Source organism: Pagrus pagrus (assembly GCF_965226575.1).
Source record: "Pagrus pagrus genome assembly, chromosome: 21".
In the NCBI taxonomy this organism is placed as follows: domain Eukaryota; kingdom Metazoa; phylum Chordata; class Actinopteri; order Spariformes; family Sparidae; genus Pagrus; species Pagrus pagrus.
In genome coordinates, this window is record NC_140208.1 from 2633520 (window position 1) to 2648429 (window position 14910).

At 43.5% G+C, this 14910-nt stretch overlaps 1 protein-coding gene and 1 long non-coding RNA gene across 4 annotated transcripts in view; one reads left to right on the forward strand and one right to left on the reverse strand.

Moving 5' to 3' along the window:
• The first annotated feature begins 63 nt into the window (after positions 1 to 63).
• LOC311250981 lies at positions 64 to 5663 on the forward strand. 2 transcript variants are annotated; one of them, XR_014621339.1, is made up of 3 exons: positions 64 to 167; positions 2337 to 2471; positions 5238 to 5663. It is a non-coding gene; the product is annotated as an uncharacterized lncRNA (long non-coding RNA). The 2 variants fall into 2 exon arrangements; XR_014621340.1 differs by having other exon boundaries at positions 5241 to 5663.
• Positions 1365 to 14910, reverse strand: part of ttyh2 (tweety family member 2) — a 60774-nt gene continuing 47228 nt past the window's right edge. Inside the window, exons 7-15 of one of the 2 annotated variants that reach the window (XM_084343202.1) lie at positions 11711 to 11780; positions 11550 to 11605; positions 8773 to 8865; positions 8569 to 8661; positions 8033 to 8175; positions 5851 to 6036; positions 5683 to 5761; positions 4034 to 4060; positions 1365 to 2363 (exon numbers count right to left, since the gene is read on the reverse strand). In XM_084343202.1, coding sequence (XP_084199328.1) covers positions 2283 to 2363; positions 4034 to 4060; positions 5683 to 5761; positions 5851 to 6036; positions 8033 to 8175; positions 8569 to 8661; positions 8773 to 8865; positions 11550 to 11605; positions 11711 to 11780 — 828 coding nt within the window. In that variant the 3' untranslated portion in view covers positions 1365 to 2282. The remainder of the gene's footprint in view (positions 2364 to 4033; positions 4061 to 5682; positions 5762 to 5850; positions 6037 to 8032; positions 8176 to 8568; positions 8662 to 8772; positions 8866 to 11549; positions 11606 to 11710; positions 11781 to 14910) is intronic. The other variant, XM_084343203.1, reaches the window with a different exon arrangement.

The following is a 14910-nucleotide window of genomic DNA, read 5'->3' on the forward strand; positions in this document are numbered from 1 at the left end:
GTTTCCCTGGAGATACGCGGCACACCGGTGTTGTTGTTGCGCTGTCAAGCTAGCGACTGTTAAATAAAACTACTAGCTAACAATGCTAACTAACAACTTCCACTTATCAGCGTTTTTCTCATTATATGTTAATAAAATATGACACCACGTGATAAACAGCACCTGTGGTGAGTCTATGTTTCCTTCTCTCTCTGTATGTTTTCTTATTTTGTTTAATTTGTTCGGTTCAAACGCAAACTGTCGCAAATGCTAGTTAGCTGCGGGCTAGCTGTATGTTTAACATTTTTCTAAACATATAAAGTTAAATGTATGGATGTAAAAATAATTGTGTTCTTCACCTGCCGCTGACAAAACCTTTTATTAAGACTCTGCTGACATCTGCTGGGACAAGTAGGAAAACACCTGCTCTACTTTGTGTGCACACTTTTAAAGAATTTATATTTATATTAATGAGATATTTATTTTCTCCATAATTGAGTAAACAAGCTGTTCTCAGAGAAAAATAAGGTGAACAGATTTCTGACATGAAAACTGTGAAAAAGGGGGGACATTCTGTTTTTCATGTACTTTGACAGCAGAAACTGTGTTATTGTAATAAACTGTGCAGCCACTTAACCACTTTATGTACTGTTAGCAGTTTAATCTACAGCAATGCATTATATTATATGAAATCATCAAATCACCGAGGAGTTATTGTAAACAAACATTGTGATGCAGTCTATCTAACCAAAAAAGTTATATAGCACACCTTTAAATAACTTCCAAATATATTTAAATAAAAAGGCACAGCACAAAAACAGTGTGTCAGTGTGTGTGTCAGGGACATATTCCCAATGTTTGTTAAAAAAGAGACAGCAATAAATGTTTTTTCATACAACTATAGTCAATGCCTCTTGATTGTACAAAATGTAGCCTATGTTTTTGTAATTTTTTTGGTCTTTGGAGGAAAGATGTTAAATGTTTTTTTGGTTTATTGCATTTTGATATTACATACAATACTATAGTATGCAGTTATGGGTCTAGATTACAGTGTGTTGTGTCTAAAAAAACTTTATTCAAGTCTTTAGGAGCTTAAGTATCCTTAAGTGTTAGTGATGATAATACACATTGTTGTCGTTCTGTCATTTATACAATAAAAAATCACACATTACATTACATTTCTGTCGTACCTAAAGGACGTGAACATCAAGAAGAAAGTGAGGACACGTGGAGTTTTACTCAAAACTGATTTATTCAACTCACATTAAGACCCTGAAGTTTAAGGTCACACACAAAAATTAAGCACCACCTTCAGTGCCTGTACAATGTAACATGCGGAAATAAATGACACTTGAGAAAATAATTAATAAAACAAAAAGTGTATATATTAAATCCCTACAGAAAGTCATTGTTAGTCAATACAAACACGTACTGTTTGGATGGGTTTGAACGAAAAAAAAAATAATTACCTGAATATTCTCATTAATCACGGTTAGAGCAGCACAGCTTCAAAAGCTACGGTCGGAAAAAACTACAACTTTTTTTTGTGTTAGCTGGATTAAAGTAGGCGGACAATGTGAATGAATGGCCTTCGAGAAAATAAAAAAAGAGTGATCGTATGTGACATCCCCACAAAAAAACTAGAAAAAATATATAAAAAATGGCACATTGTTTAAAATAAAACACATCAGAATGAGTCAACAGTCTGTTATTGTACAACTTATATACAGAAGCCGTGGTCTCAAGGTCGTCTCGTCTCTCCGGGGGGAAAACAAAAAGAGTAAAGCTTCGCTCGCAGGCGTCTGTGTGTGAATGTAAATAAATTAAAAACCTCAACAGTACCTCCTGCTGTGTGCCGACCGACAGTGCTGGGTTTGTGCTTCACAAATATCAAGCATGAAGCACAATACATACAAAATAATATGTCGTGTTTACATCACCTGAATGTAAGGTTTTTTTTTGGGAACTTTAGAAACTGTCTTTTTTATGTTATTGTGACCACATTTCTACGCTTTACTGCAACATCACAGTTATTAATCATCGGTTTCCTCTTCATACAGACGTCAGATCTTTGCCAGTACATCCTGTTTTTTTTAACAACGTATTAGTAACGTAGTATTTAGCAAGTTCCCCCCACATATGACAGAAAAATGTGATTAATCATTCATGAGTGTGGTTCCTTTGTCCTGAGTCCTGGACTAACGAGATGTTACACACCGTCCTCTGTGAGCCACACACTCTTTGTCTGTGTGTGTCTGTGTGTGTCTGTGTGTGTGTGTGTGTGTGTGTAGAGAGGAAGAAGTCTATGCTTGGAAGTCGTTCCCAAACTGTCTTCTCTGTTCCTCGGTCATGGACAGGTAGGTGGCCCTCATGCTGGGGGAGTACTGTGGAGGGAAAGGTAAACACAAAGACACACATGGAGAAACATTATGAGCTGATTCTGTGAGCTGCCGGCGAGGTGTCACAGGTGTGGACTGAGCCTTATCTTACAGGTAAGAAAAGAAATAAAATGTCATGGGGGTTTAAAGGAATAGTCCCTGTGTGGGATTCAAAGGTGGCTCTTTAAAGATTGAGGCTCAGCTGGCAGCTGCAGTCGGCTCGGACTCACAGGAAGTAAGAATGGGTTTCAGCGGCGACCCGGACTGTGACTTTAAATACGCTTTTGTTGCTTTCACGCTGAGAGTTAGATGAGAAGGTTGATTCTGCTGATCTAGATCAGTGGGTCCCGACACTTTTACCTAAGGTAAACTGATGACCCCTGACAGCGAGATACTTTATGGATATTTCACGTTATATTCAGTGCGTAACAATAAGAGTACAGAACAACTGATAAACTGTAGAATCAACACAGACAGTGTGAACAGGTGACTAGGATGGATTTTGAGCAACGTGGTTCTTCTCAATATTTGTGTCTGTCAACTTCAGACTTGAAATGGACTGCAGACGAGAGCCCTGTTCACTCCTTTGAAAGCTGCTCAGTGGCGTTTTGAAGCCATAAAAGATCGACTTCCAGGGTATGAAAATACCTGGAACTTCATTGAGACTTTCAACCACGCCGGCTGACTTGAATGTGGATAAAATGATTTAACTGTGCGGCTCGTCTAGACTTTCTAATTGTTATTGGACCTATTGGCTCCAGTTAGGACAGTGAAACGAGTCATTTCTCGGAGGTTGCGAGGCTCAAAAAAATGTATCCATCCTTTTACAGACGCTTCTTTCCCAGTGTAAGCTTATGGGAATAAGTCTTTTGGGCCGCAGTGATGATGTAATTACACGGTTTGGCCACTAGGAAAACTGGCTTCAAAGCCTGGTGCTCTTTCTGGGGGCCTGACTGGGCTTGATTGGTCCTTTAGGACGTCTGCCAGTCCGATTGTACCCTTTTGGCCTTAGTTGCTGCTGGTGAACGTTTAACTGTTGTTACATGATCAATGTCAGAGAGGTGGACGTTGTGATGCATCTTCACATGATTCTTGGTCGACATTTTAATCGATTGCAGCCGCTGTGAATCCAAGCTGACTACGGTCGCTCTCTCAACAAAGAAACTTTTCAGAGCCACCTTCGAATTCTGTCATCAAGAGAGATTTTCTGCGGAGTATTCCTTTAACCCATACCTACGAAACTGGCTCACACAATGTACAATTATCAGCAGGTCAGTCACGTCAACATTAAGACTGTAACATCCCTCCAAACCTGTCGATACCCCGATAATATTAATTCTATAGCGCCACACAACGCCCGGTGCTTAACACCTGGTGGCAGCACGAGCTATAGAATCGAATGAACTGCATGCACAGGGAGGATAACTGTGAGGAGACCCAGGGACAACACTACAGTACCACCCTGTGAACACCAGGGGCAGACAAACCCTCACTAACTCAAACAGACTGTCTGGAATGAAGGACAACAGGTCGAGAGTTTTTAAAGCCATGCCAAACAGGAAAAAAAACAAAACTGCACAGGAAACCAAACAGAGAGATGTGAGGTAAAAAGACAAGAGATGCAACAGAGGAAGAAGTGAGGGAGTTAATCCTGAGGAAGAGTTGAAAAGACTTACTCTGTTTCTATACTGCTGAGAGTATATCTCCAAAAGTTGATTAAAAAAAAGAGGAAATATAGAAATGAAAGATACAAACAAACAAACAAACAAACAAACACATGACGAACGGACAAACAAAAAAAATACATAAAAGAAGCTGTTAGCTGCAGACTGCTGCACGGTGCGGTACAGTTGTAGTCATGAGGGAGAATTTAATTATACATCACTTGCTGGTATTAATTAGGAGTGAAGTCAGAAGGAAAAGAACATCGTATTATTGCGTTAGCTCAGGTTGGAACTAAAGGCCGAAGGTTAATGAGTCAATCACGACTGACAAAAGCAAAAGAAGAGGATGTTTTTTCTGCTTTATCTGCAAAAACTGGTAAAACAAACATGAGAAGTAGAAAATAAATCGCTCTTTATTGCAATTTCATGGATTTAAAGGAGACATATTCTTTTTCTTTTCTTTTCCTATCCGTCAGTGGGTTGTATCGTTTGTTTTGTATGTAAAAGATCTTGAAAGTTGAAAAGAAGCTGCTCTCTCCCACAGAAAACACTGCTCCTCAAACGCCTCGTCAGTAGCCTTGCCTTTAAATACTGTGACTTTGTGACATCACACTACATCACCATGTCACACATTTGTTAAAAATGTATGCCTTGCAGCTCTTTTGGCACGTACAAATTATTTAAGCACAGCTGTTGTTGTTAGTGGTGCTGGCTCAGGCGTGTGCGAGCTGACCAATCAGAGCAGGCTCCGGTGTATTTTGGTATTTTTATGATATTTTTCTGGTAATGTTGATGATCGTACGTTGTCCTCCAAGTGGGGTTATAAAACCAGTTTCAAAGACACAGGAGCTACAGCAGAGACGGACAGACTGTCAGAGAAACTGGTGTGTCCAGTAGCAAACCAAAATAAAAACCAAATGAGCAAATGACCTGAAAATGAGCATAATACGTCTCCTTTAAACCCTCTGTGCGTAGCAACGAATAATATGCAATTTATCATGAATAAAAATGTGTTTGGTTTGTTTTTCCTGAGCTGCTGATCTCAACACTTGTTCCTCTGAATCATCCTCTCAAAAGAAGTTTATAAAATGCTGATCTAAAGTAGATAAGATACCTGCAAAAGTTGCACGAAACCGCTGCAATCCATCACACACGAGGCCGTGCCTGATGAAAATTTAATCCAAAATGTTTCTATATTTATCTCCCTGATGTACAGCAGCAGGAGACAAGTGGTCCTGCGAGAGGCTGGATGTATTCAATGTGGAAGGAAAACCTTTAGTGTCAACTGTGAGAGAGTTTATGGCTCAGGACCCATGTCACCGCCTCCTGGGAATTTGGCCTGAAGGAAACTAAATGATGTTCAGTTCACGATTAAATATTAACTACATTACTTCTCCTCGCCTTGCTTTGGTACTGTAAGCCAGCCTCCCGAGGACTAGAAGAAGGCACAGTGTGCAGCTGAAGAGTATCTCATCAAACATCTTTAGCCGAAGTTGATTAAATCAGAGAAAGGTTAGATATGGTTGAGCATTTGAGTGGAAAGGAAGTGAGCTGACTACGAGTTAAACAATCAGCAGTTATTTATATAAAAGCTATATCTGGTGCTTGAAAGGCTAAATGTGACGTCATAGGAAGGACTTGGCCTCTGGGACCCAACGCACCGACGGGGGTGGAGAGCCTCGTCCTATCAGAGGGACGTTCTCGTACCGCGGGTTTCCCCCGAACAGAGCCGTGTGGTTCCTGAGAAAAACGATAAAAGCCTCGAGTCAGACGCCGGTGGAAATATGAAATCTAAAAAAATCACACTTCCTTAATTTCTGTCCACTCACATGTACTCGGACATGGGGGCGTTGGAGACGGCCTGGGCGGGCGGGTGTAGGCTGGTCTGGCTGCCCATGCTGCTGCTGTAGCTGCAGAAGCTGTGCATGTTGGTGAGGTTGGGGTTCTGGGAGGCTATCCTCCTCACCCGAGGGTTGAACGGATCCTCCTCGTCAATGTCGTCGTAATCTCGCTCCCTGGAGAAACACGAGTACGAGAAGAGACAGATGGTTTTTCAGACTGTCAGGTTAAAGGATGAGGAGACGTGAGGAGAGAGGACTGGTGGATGGACATATTTTTAAGAATTCAGAGGGAGCAAAGATGCTCCTTCCTCTCCTTCTTCAGAACTTGCCTGAGAAATATCACATTTTTAGGTTTGCTTCACTACAGAAGTAATGCAGTGAAAGTTTTCTGTACACTAATGGGAACATTTCAAACAGAGACTTAATGGGAACATTTCAAACAGAGACTTCCAACAGCTAATTCGGCGAACTTTTAATGGTGCCAATGAGCCGAAATGTTCATAATGTAGATTAAAGGCTCAAGTTGTCGCCTACAGCTCAACTCACAGAATCCAATTATACTTCCTGTTTACATCCTCTGAAGTTCCCAACTTTAGAGCGTAATTATACCCAAAGTGGAAGTAAACAGAATAATAACAAGGGTGACAATGTCCATGAATGAAAAGTCGGTCATTATCTGCTCAACCTCGTGCAGATAGTTAAATTTCATAGTCCAACAAAACATTTCTGGAGCTTCACAGCAAAAAGGCGTTGCAGCATTCTCCTAAACAACTGAAGTAGATGGGGACATGACTAAATTAACATTTTTGGGTGAGCGGTTGCTTCAACATGAACTTTTCTTCCTGCACGAGTTTCAATAATACTAAGTTGCCTCACTGGCTGATTTAAACGTACCATTTCCGAAAGCGTGCCGCGAGGTTTTAGCTTCATTTCCTGTCTTTCCGGGAGATTAGTGTTTCTTTAGTGCTGCATTAATATCAGTTTACAGATACTTGAAACTTTCACGCCACACATGATCCATCAAAGCCGCCACTTCAACACCTTTTGACAAACACCCTCTTGTGTTATCGGTGCATGTTAACAGCTGTGAGCAGGAACTCTTCCCTCGCAGCGTTTTCTCTGAGATTCAGATGTCAGCTGCTGATAAGCATTCACAGGCTGTACTGTCAGGAAATCAAACCCAGAAAACAGATGAAGAGAAAAAGACAATGTGAATTTGGTTTCCTGCATTATAAAAAAAGGCTGCTTCGTTGTTGTCTACGTCTCCATGAGCAGCTTTTACTAAACAGCCCTGCTGACGCCTGCGTACATAATGATGAGGTCACTGACGGGGACGAGTGATGAATGGGTCATCGTGAAGGATCGCCTGTCTCCGGCCAGTTCACATCCTCTGCATGTTATTTTTCAGTGCTCACTGAAATAGCTTAAAAATCAATTCAAGGACAGGAAATTAAAGGATAAGTGCACCCATTATCTGCTCAGCTCCACGCTGATGGAAAAGTCAGGTGAAGTTTCATAGTCAACAAAACATTTCTGGAGCTTCACAGCAAAACAGAGTTGCAGCATTCGGCTAAACAAGTGATCTTACAGCTCGTCCAAGTCTCCAGAAGCTTTGAGATCCCAAACTGATTTGAAAAGACTTTATTTACACCTTTTATGAGCCGAAATCTTTACTGTAGCTGCTAAAAGCGATGTGCACGAGGTCGCTTCGAGGGTGTAAATAACGTCTTTACACATCAATTCAGGATCTTGGGGCTTCTAGAGACTTGGATTACACCGGACGAGCTGTGTGGAGCCATTTTATATTTTATTTTCAGTTGTTTAGGAGAATCCTGCAATGCTGCTTTCCTTTGAAGCTCCAGAAATGTTTTGCGGACGACAAAAATGTGTCCTCAAATCTGCGACTATGTTGTATGTTGCACTGATGATAGACGAGTTAACGTGCAAAAATCAGCTTCCTTGTCCTTGTTTAAAGATGCTATTCTGAAGCACTCAAGAGTGAATTTGTATTGGTAACAAAACATCTGGCTGCTTGTGCAATTGTAAAAAATATTCACGCACGCACACACGCTCTGGTTGGCTCATACAGTGCGTGGAGCTGCATAGAGTCGGCTGCAGGAGGAGGAAATGAGGGCGCTCAGGCAGGCAGACACGCAGAGAACGAACTGACCTGCAGGCAATTTGTCTCCATGCCCTGGGAATGGCACACAGCATGACAGTGAAGGCACAGGCTGCCAGGCTGGAGAAGAGGCAGAGGTAGAGCACGCCCTCCACGCCGTCATAGCACACCCCCACCATCGCGTCCAGGTAGTCCTAAAGAGGTCAGACACATAATGAAAACACGAGACGCTGGTACAGGCCGACTCCTGCTGTTACGTCTGACTTGGTTAAAAAAAAACAAAAAAGCACTTAGGGCGCTGGAGTGTGTCGTCTCCACACTTCGCTTCAAGTTCAACATTTTTCATACAAACTGCACCGCAGTCGTGAGAAGCACTGTGCAGCAAACTCACATATGCGTTTATAAGAAAACAGAAAAAGTGGATCTCATTAAATTTCAGATCCTTCTTGTTGTGCCTCGCTCTGCTCCGCTCCGCTCTCTTCCCCCAGTTCCACTTTCAGTTTGATGCTGAAGTCCTGCGTGGCCACTTACTCTCCTGTTGACCTAGTTGTGCTGCTGTGATGCCAATTAGGATGAAGAGAACGAACCTTGTTGAGCCCCCTGCAGTCCAGCAGGGCGGTCAGCTGGTGCAGACTGGCCTCTGAGGAATTGAGCACATGCTGGATGCCCAGTAGGTCTCTCTGTGGAGAGGTCAATGTACAGTATCACTGAAAAATCCCTCCTAATGCTGCTCCACAAATGATTTGACTCCATTATACTCTAGGATAGCGGTGTTTGGTTGTTGGTGATACCTCGGCTGTGGGGAACAGAGGCACGGCAAACTGCAGCAGACCCTGGATCTGGATCTGCATGGTGGTCAGGGACCTCTGGAAGATGGTCAGAGGCTGCAGACAAGAGAGAGCAGAGAGCATTCAAATGAAGAGTTAACACTGATCTGCATGGAAACAGAGCTGGCAGAGAAGTAAAGTCTTTCAAGGGCATTTAACAGAGATTGTCAAATGACATAATGAGCGTGGATTCCCAGAAAGAATAAGCCGACTTCATGTCCTTCTGACTGAAAACACATGAGAGCTTAACAGCTCACATAACAGATCTTATTTTCTGTCATTTCATTTGCTGATTGTTTATTACAGAAAAAAATATCAGTGAAAAATCTAAAAATTGTATCAAAGTTTCCAGGAAAATGTAAATGTTTTGACGCTTCAGCTCATAAATGTAATTTTTTAAACTCTCAGCAAAGATCAGATGGAGGACAGACGTCTCACTCCTGAGCTACTTCCATCATCAGCTGTGTTTAATTCTTCTTTACCGCTCGCCTGATCAGGAAAGTGAGTTACTGTATTTACTAGTCGGACATGCAGCTTTTCAGTTCCTTAAAATATAACATGTTTTCTTTTAATTGGGCTACAAAGTCCACATCATTACCACATCCTGGCTTTGCAGGACCCTGAACTGATATAAAAGATGCTTGGAGTCTGTGATTGTGGCCGTGCAGGTTTGTCTTCTCACCAGCAGGGGGCAAAATAAGCCTCCACATTCAGTCTAATCACATCCTCCCTGAGAGACAGCGCCTTCTGCCTCGTGCCTTTTTTTACAGCGTAGCCATAAGTGAATTAATCTGCCACATCTCCAGAGTAAAAATGATATCTTCACAGTCAGGAGCCGCCTGGACACCACCCCTGTCCTGTGGCACAGTGTTAAATTGAGACAGGATATGGTCAATTACCTCCTCCATCTATAAATGTAATTGCTTTCCTTTGATCTGACTTTTTATTTTTTCTCTTCTGGATCTGCATGAGTGTCCGCGGTCAACCTGCTCTCTGCTGCACGAACATCCAAACGGCCTGATCGGATCTGGCTTCTTTTTTTTAATTATTTGAGCTTGGGTGAGCTCGTTCTTCTGAGCCAAATAAAGTAGGACAGAGAAAGTGGATGGAGGAAGGAAGTCGGTAAAAAGAAAAAAAATGAGAAGATGACGGTGATAAGAATAGAAAAAGAGCCGCGGTGATGCCCAGAGCGATGAAATCCAAGGGCACGGAGGGTGGAAGTACAGGGCAGCCTGAGAGTACGTCAGGGAGGAGACATGAGAGCTTGTATGTTTGCCAACCAGTGTGAACTCCTGTATCTGCCAGCGTGCTCGTGAACTTTGCACCTGTTGGGTATCTGTGCGACAAAGAGAAAGAGTGCTGACTTTGTTTACCAGGCGGGGTGACGGTTGTCCGCCCTCTGTTAGCTGCGCTCTCGTTATCCCCGGGGCATGTCTACGAGAGCACAGATAATAAGATCTGAGCTCCGCTGGGCCGGAGCTGGCAGAAATTGACTTCACCGCTGACATCAGTGAAGTCAGCGATGTGACCTCCACTCTCTGAGGAGTCACCTCATGCAACCTCGGCAGGGAGAGATGGGCCGAGGAGGAAGATTCAATTCTTTATATCGCTCGTGTCTTGGCAGCTTTGTGCCATTCCTGCATGTTTTGGCCTGTTTGCTTGATGAATGCCAGAGAATAAAGAAATAAAGTAGAAGAGGAGGAATGAAAGATAGTGCTCCACCAGGCTCACGGGGTGAAGGCAGGATGTAAATCAGACAGACGAGGCTGAACAAGGGAGAAACAGCGTGAGAGAGATGAGGCTTGAAGGGCGAAGACGTGAACTCCCCCATCGAGCTCTGAGTTACTGAGTTTCAGGTCCAAAGACGTCTGAACATTTAGTTTAAAGTGAACAAAACTCTCATTACTTCAAGTTACGTAAAACCATTTTCCCATCAGCGTTTAAATCACTATAATAGAACTGCTCCACATTCAAATACAGTCATTACGAACAGCATTTTGCATTATTTGAAACTATTTTCTGTCATCACTCTGCCAGGACTAAAAATTCTGGTGTAGGAACTCAGTCTCTTTACTGGGCTCGGTACCGAACGTGATATCTACAGCATCAAGAATTAAATCTGGCATTTAGTAAATGATGTCTTCAATCAGAAAAGTTCTGATTTAAATCTGGAAACGTTTCAAACATTTTAATTGGGAAAACCTTTTCGAGTCACACTGATGTGTTGAGCAGTTAAATGGGTCAGAACCTGTGTGTCTTCCCTTAAAGTAGACACAAACACAAATAACCATCCCTCGTCCTTTGTTTTCTATCTGACGGGGGGACGGCGCAGAGATTACTCTCAAACTTTTGGGATTAAAAAGTGGGTTTATCTCCACTCCTGTTTATCAGCCTGACTGCAGCAGCGACCCGACCCGACCTCCGTTTCTGGCGCTTTATGTTCTGTAATGTCGACTGCTGACTGGAGCTGGAGGGGAAATGTACTTTACCTCGTGAGCGTTACAGAGAGGAGAGGGAAGACGACGGCGAGCTCCTGCAGACGTCTACGAAATGTTCAGTTTATCATCTAACCGACACGTGTCGACGTTAATGGACACAGTTACTGTAATAACACGACCAGAATCCTATTAGAAACATGTCTTATTACTCCGCTACCGGTTAAAGTTATATGTTACTTTTACAGTGGGTTACACCACACACCTCACAACAGTCAACATTCAAGCATCTTGTTTGTTTCCTACCTGCTGGAAGGGGTTGGTGAGAGTCTGGTTGCAGTAAAGGTAGTAATGAACGATATCTGTGGGAGGAAGAAGCTGATTAAAAGCCCGTCACAGCTTGCTGCTCTTGTAACTATAACTCCATTAATGCAGAGTTATTCATATTCATCCACACTGAAGCTCACCAGCACCGATGATCCCCTTCGTCTGGCTCAGGAGGTATTTGTCAGGGGACACACAGAAGTCACTCGTGCCCTGAAACAAAAGCAGGAGACAATGTGAGAGCGGTGAACAGGACACAGAGGCTGAACCTGCAGCTTACAGTCCGTTAACACGCGGAAAACCTTTTTGTCGCAGCTTATCACCTCATCACTTTGTCACACAATAGGGGAAAATGAAGAGGACAGCCCTTCTCTTATAATCCTCTTTAACATGTCTAGACAGGAAGACTTCTTCCGTCCTGTCACTCACACTGCTCAGCGCTAACAAGAAACCTGCCTCGACAGAAATAACAGAAGTGAGGAGCCGGTGGTCTCCTCTGAACTGTGCCGCCTGAATGTTAAACGTCCCCCGAGCTCAGAACAAACACACGGCGTGTAGCTTCACCTCCTCTGGGGCGGCGGCTAATGAGCCCAGATGAGATAAAGCAAGCCGAGTTTCTCCCGGCGGACCCAGAGCGAGCTTGTTAGGGACGAGGGACGGCGAGGAGCTCTGCAGTTCAGGAGGAAGTTTGTTAGAGTTCCTGAAGGGAACAATGACTGTGTGAGGTCTGATTACTGCCGTCTGTAATCAAGAGTTCCTGGAAAGGGCTGCATTCATTATGTATTCAGTTATTGTGAGGTGAGGCGCTGACAGTCGAGCATCTGACGTACACACCTGTCAGACCTGTGAGACTGTCGAAAGACAAACACTGTCTGCACCAGCACCAGCACGCAGGTCGGTTCCTCTCGGTGTGTCTGACATCATTAAAGCGCAGCAACAAAACTCTGGCTCTCATTTAAAGTGGGACACCGTCTGGCTGCAGCTGGAGCCTCAGTCAGGCCGCTGACGGAGAGCAAAGGAAGCATTTCAGTGATTTTTCAAACACTCTCAGGTGACGGACAGCTAAGTGGCCACCGATCACACACAAGGTCCACACGGGTGCACCATTTCCCCCTCAACAGAGCAGAACCATTAAACCCAGTTGATGTGGAGAGCTGCCCGCAGCCGGGAGTTTATTTCAGTTTGTAGCCCTGCAGTGGACGGATGACCTGTTTGCTACAGTCTGCAGCTCCTGGAAGTCCCCGAAAAAATACAATAAATGAGGGGTGTTTGAACATCGAGTCAAGAGAGCGAGTTAAAACCATTACTGAAAAAATACAAAAGTCATAAAACATTCAGTGCTCGGACTGAAGAGAAATCTGTCAAAAAAATCCAGAACATCAGATCACATTTATGTTTCCTTCCACAAAACATTTCTTTAGTTTGTCTGACAGCCCAGTAGTTCAGTTGTTAAAGTCCATAAAATGTCAAAATTTCCCAGAAAATGAAAAATTGCTTCGCAAATGATGAAGAAATCCATCAAATCTTTGCATTTAAGAAGCTGGAAGCAGCAAATGTTTGATGTCTTTGCTAAAAAACAAGAATGAAATGTGAAAAATTAAAGTTTTATTTCATTTTGACTGATCAACGAATCGATTATCGACTATAAGTTGCTGCTCTACCAACTAGAAACTACACACACTCCTGTAACACTACTTTTTCCCAACTACAAACACATACACAACACACACACACATTTCTTCACACATATAAAGGATGTTTGAAGGAGCCAGTGAAGACTGTAAATGGGACTTCTTGCTGGAGCAACAGCTGCCCGCTCTTTGTAAGCCGCGGTGCTGTTTGTAAGCCGCGGTGCTGTTTGCTCTGTAGCAGATAAAAAGGCGGCGAGGACATGAAGCGGACGGTCCAGTCGGGGTCGGCCTCAGCCAAACACCACGTGCTGGACAGGTTACATAACGGGCCACTGAGAGGAGGAATGATTCCCGTGAAGCCACATGATTCATCGAGTTCATCCAGACTGAAACAAACTCGCTGTGGTCAACAAACAGGACAAAGTATTTAGGAAAATAACGATGGCTGCAGATATTCACGCTCCCCTGAACACGGATCATGACGTTTTATTTTCCCGACCTTCTGTGAAGTTTGCAACTCACACCAAAACAATCCAGATGCATAAACAGAAATTAAGATAAGAGTGAAAATATGTATTTTTCATTTTGGGGTGAGCTGTAGGGTGCTGGGTGACATGTTAACGCTTTCCAACAGGCCACCGTCAGCCCGTCAATGATATATTCGCACAGGTTTGCGCTGGCACTGCACGCATTTTCATTGAATGCAATTATGGAGGAGCTGGTTGCAAAAAGAGAAGACAAAATCACCAGTTTGGGAGGACGCCAACACTACAAGACACCATCCTGCTGTGTACGCTACAACACTGAGAGACGCTCCTCAGTGCACAGGGACGAGGCGGATTTGTGCCAAACAGATATGGATATGAAATGCTGCACGTCTCATTTTCCGAACAGGTTTTAAATGTATTCCCAACTCTTAACTGCTCGTCAACTGGCTCCGGTAACTTGCACACGGACAGGTCTGTCGGCGCGTCTTTGCGCTGGTCAGTTTCTAATCACAGAAAGAAAACCACAGACTTTGCCCGTTCCTATTTTTGCCGCTGACAGGTTAATCATTTATTGAGTGAAATTTTCAAGGAGGCGCACCATTAATTTAGCAAAGTAAAAGGTCAGCTCCAACAAACCAGCCGGCGCTGGGTTGAGCCTATCGCCGATAGTCAGCTGTCCCTTTAAAGGCCCACTGTTTATCCAGTTTCCTTGCCTGTAGAAGGATCTTTACACCCACAATCCACCTGTGTAGCAGACTAACTGAACTGTAAATCATCAGTTTTCTGTTGAAAGATTCAGTACTGTGTGCTCTGATTGAACATCGCATGCTTCTCCTGTGTGTCAGAGCGTCGGTATCACAAAGAGTCCACAGATGGAGACCACAGAGAGCGCAGAGCTGTGAAGACACGAAGCCGGTGGATGAAAAAGGAAGATGAAACCGGCGACTAATGCGTTGTAACTGATCGCGCCTCCTGCTGCTTTTTTTTCCACCCGACGCTCATTATCTCCAACTTAAATTCACACATGCTAACAATCCTGCGCAGCCTGGAGTCAAAACACAACAACAAACCTGAGAAAAGTAGCACACAGGCCCGAGGCACGTGAGTCAAAACACCGCCGCTCATCCATCTGATCTTCACTTTTTTTTTTTTAAACCCATCTCTCTGTTTTCACACTCTAATTCTCGCCCTCTGGGTCATTTAAACATTTTTGTGTGCGAGCAA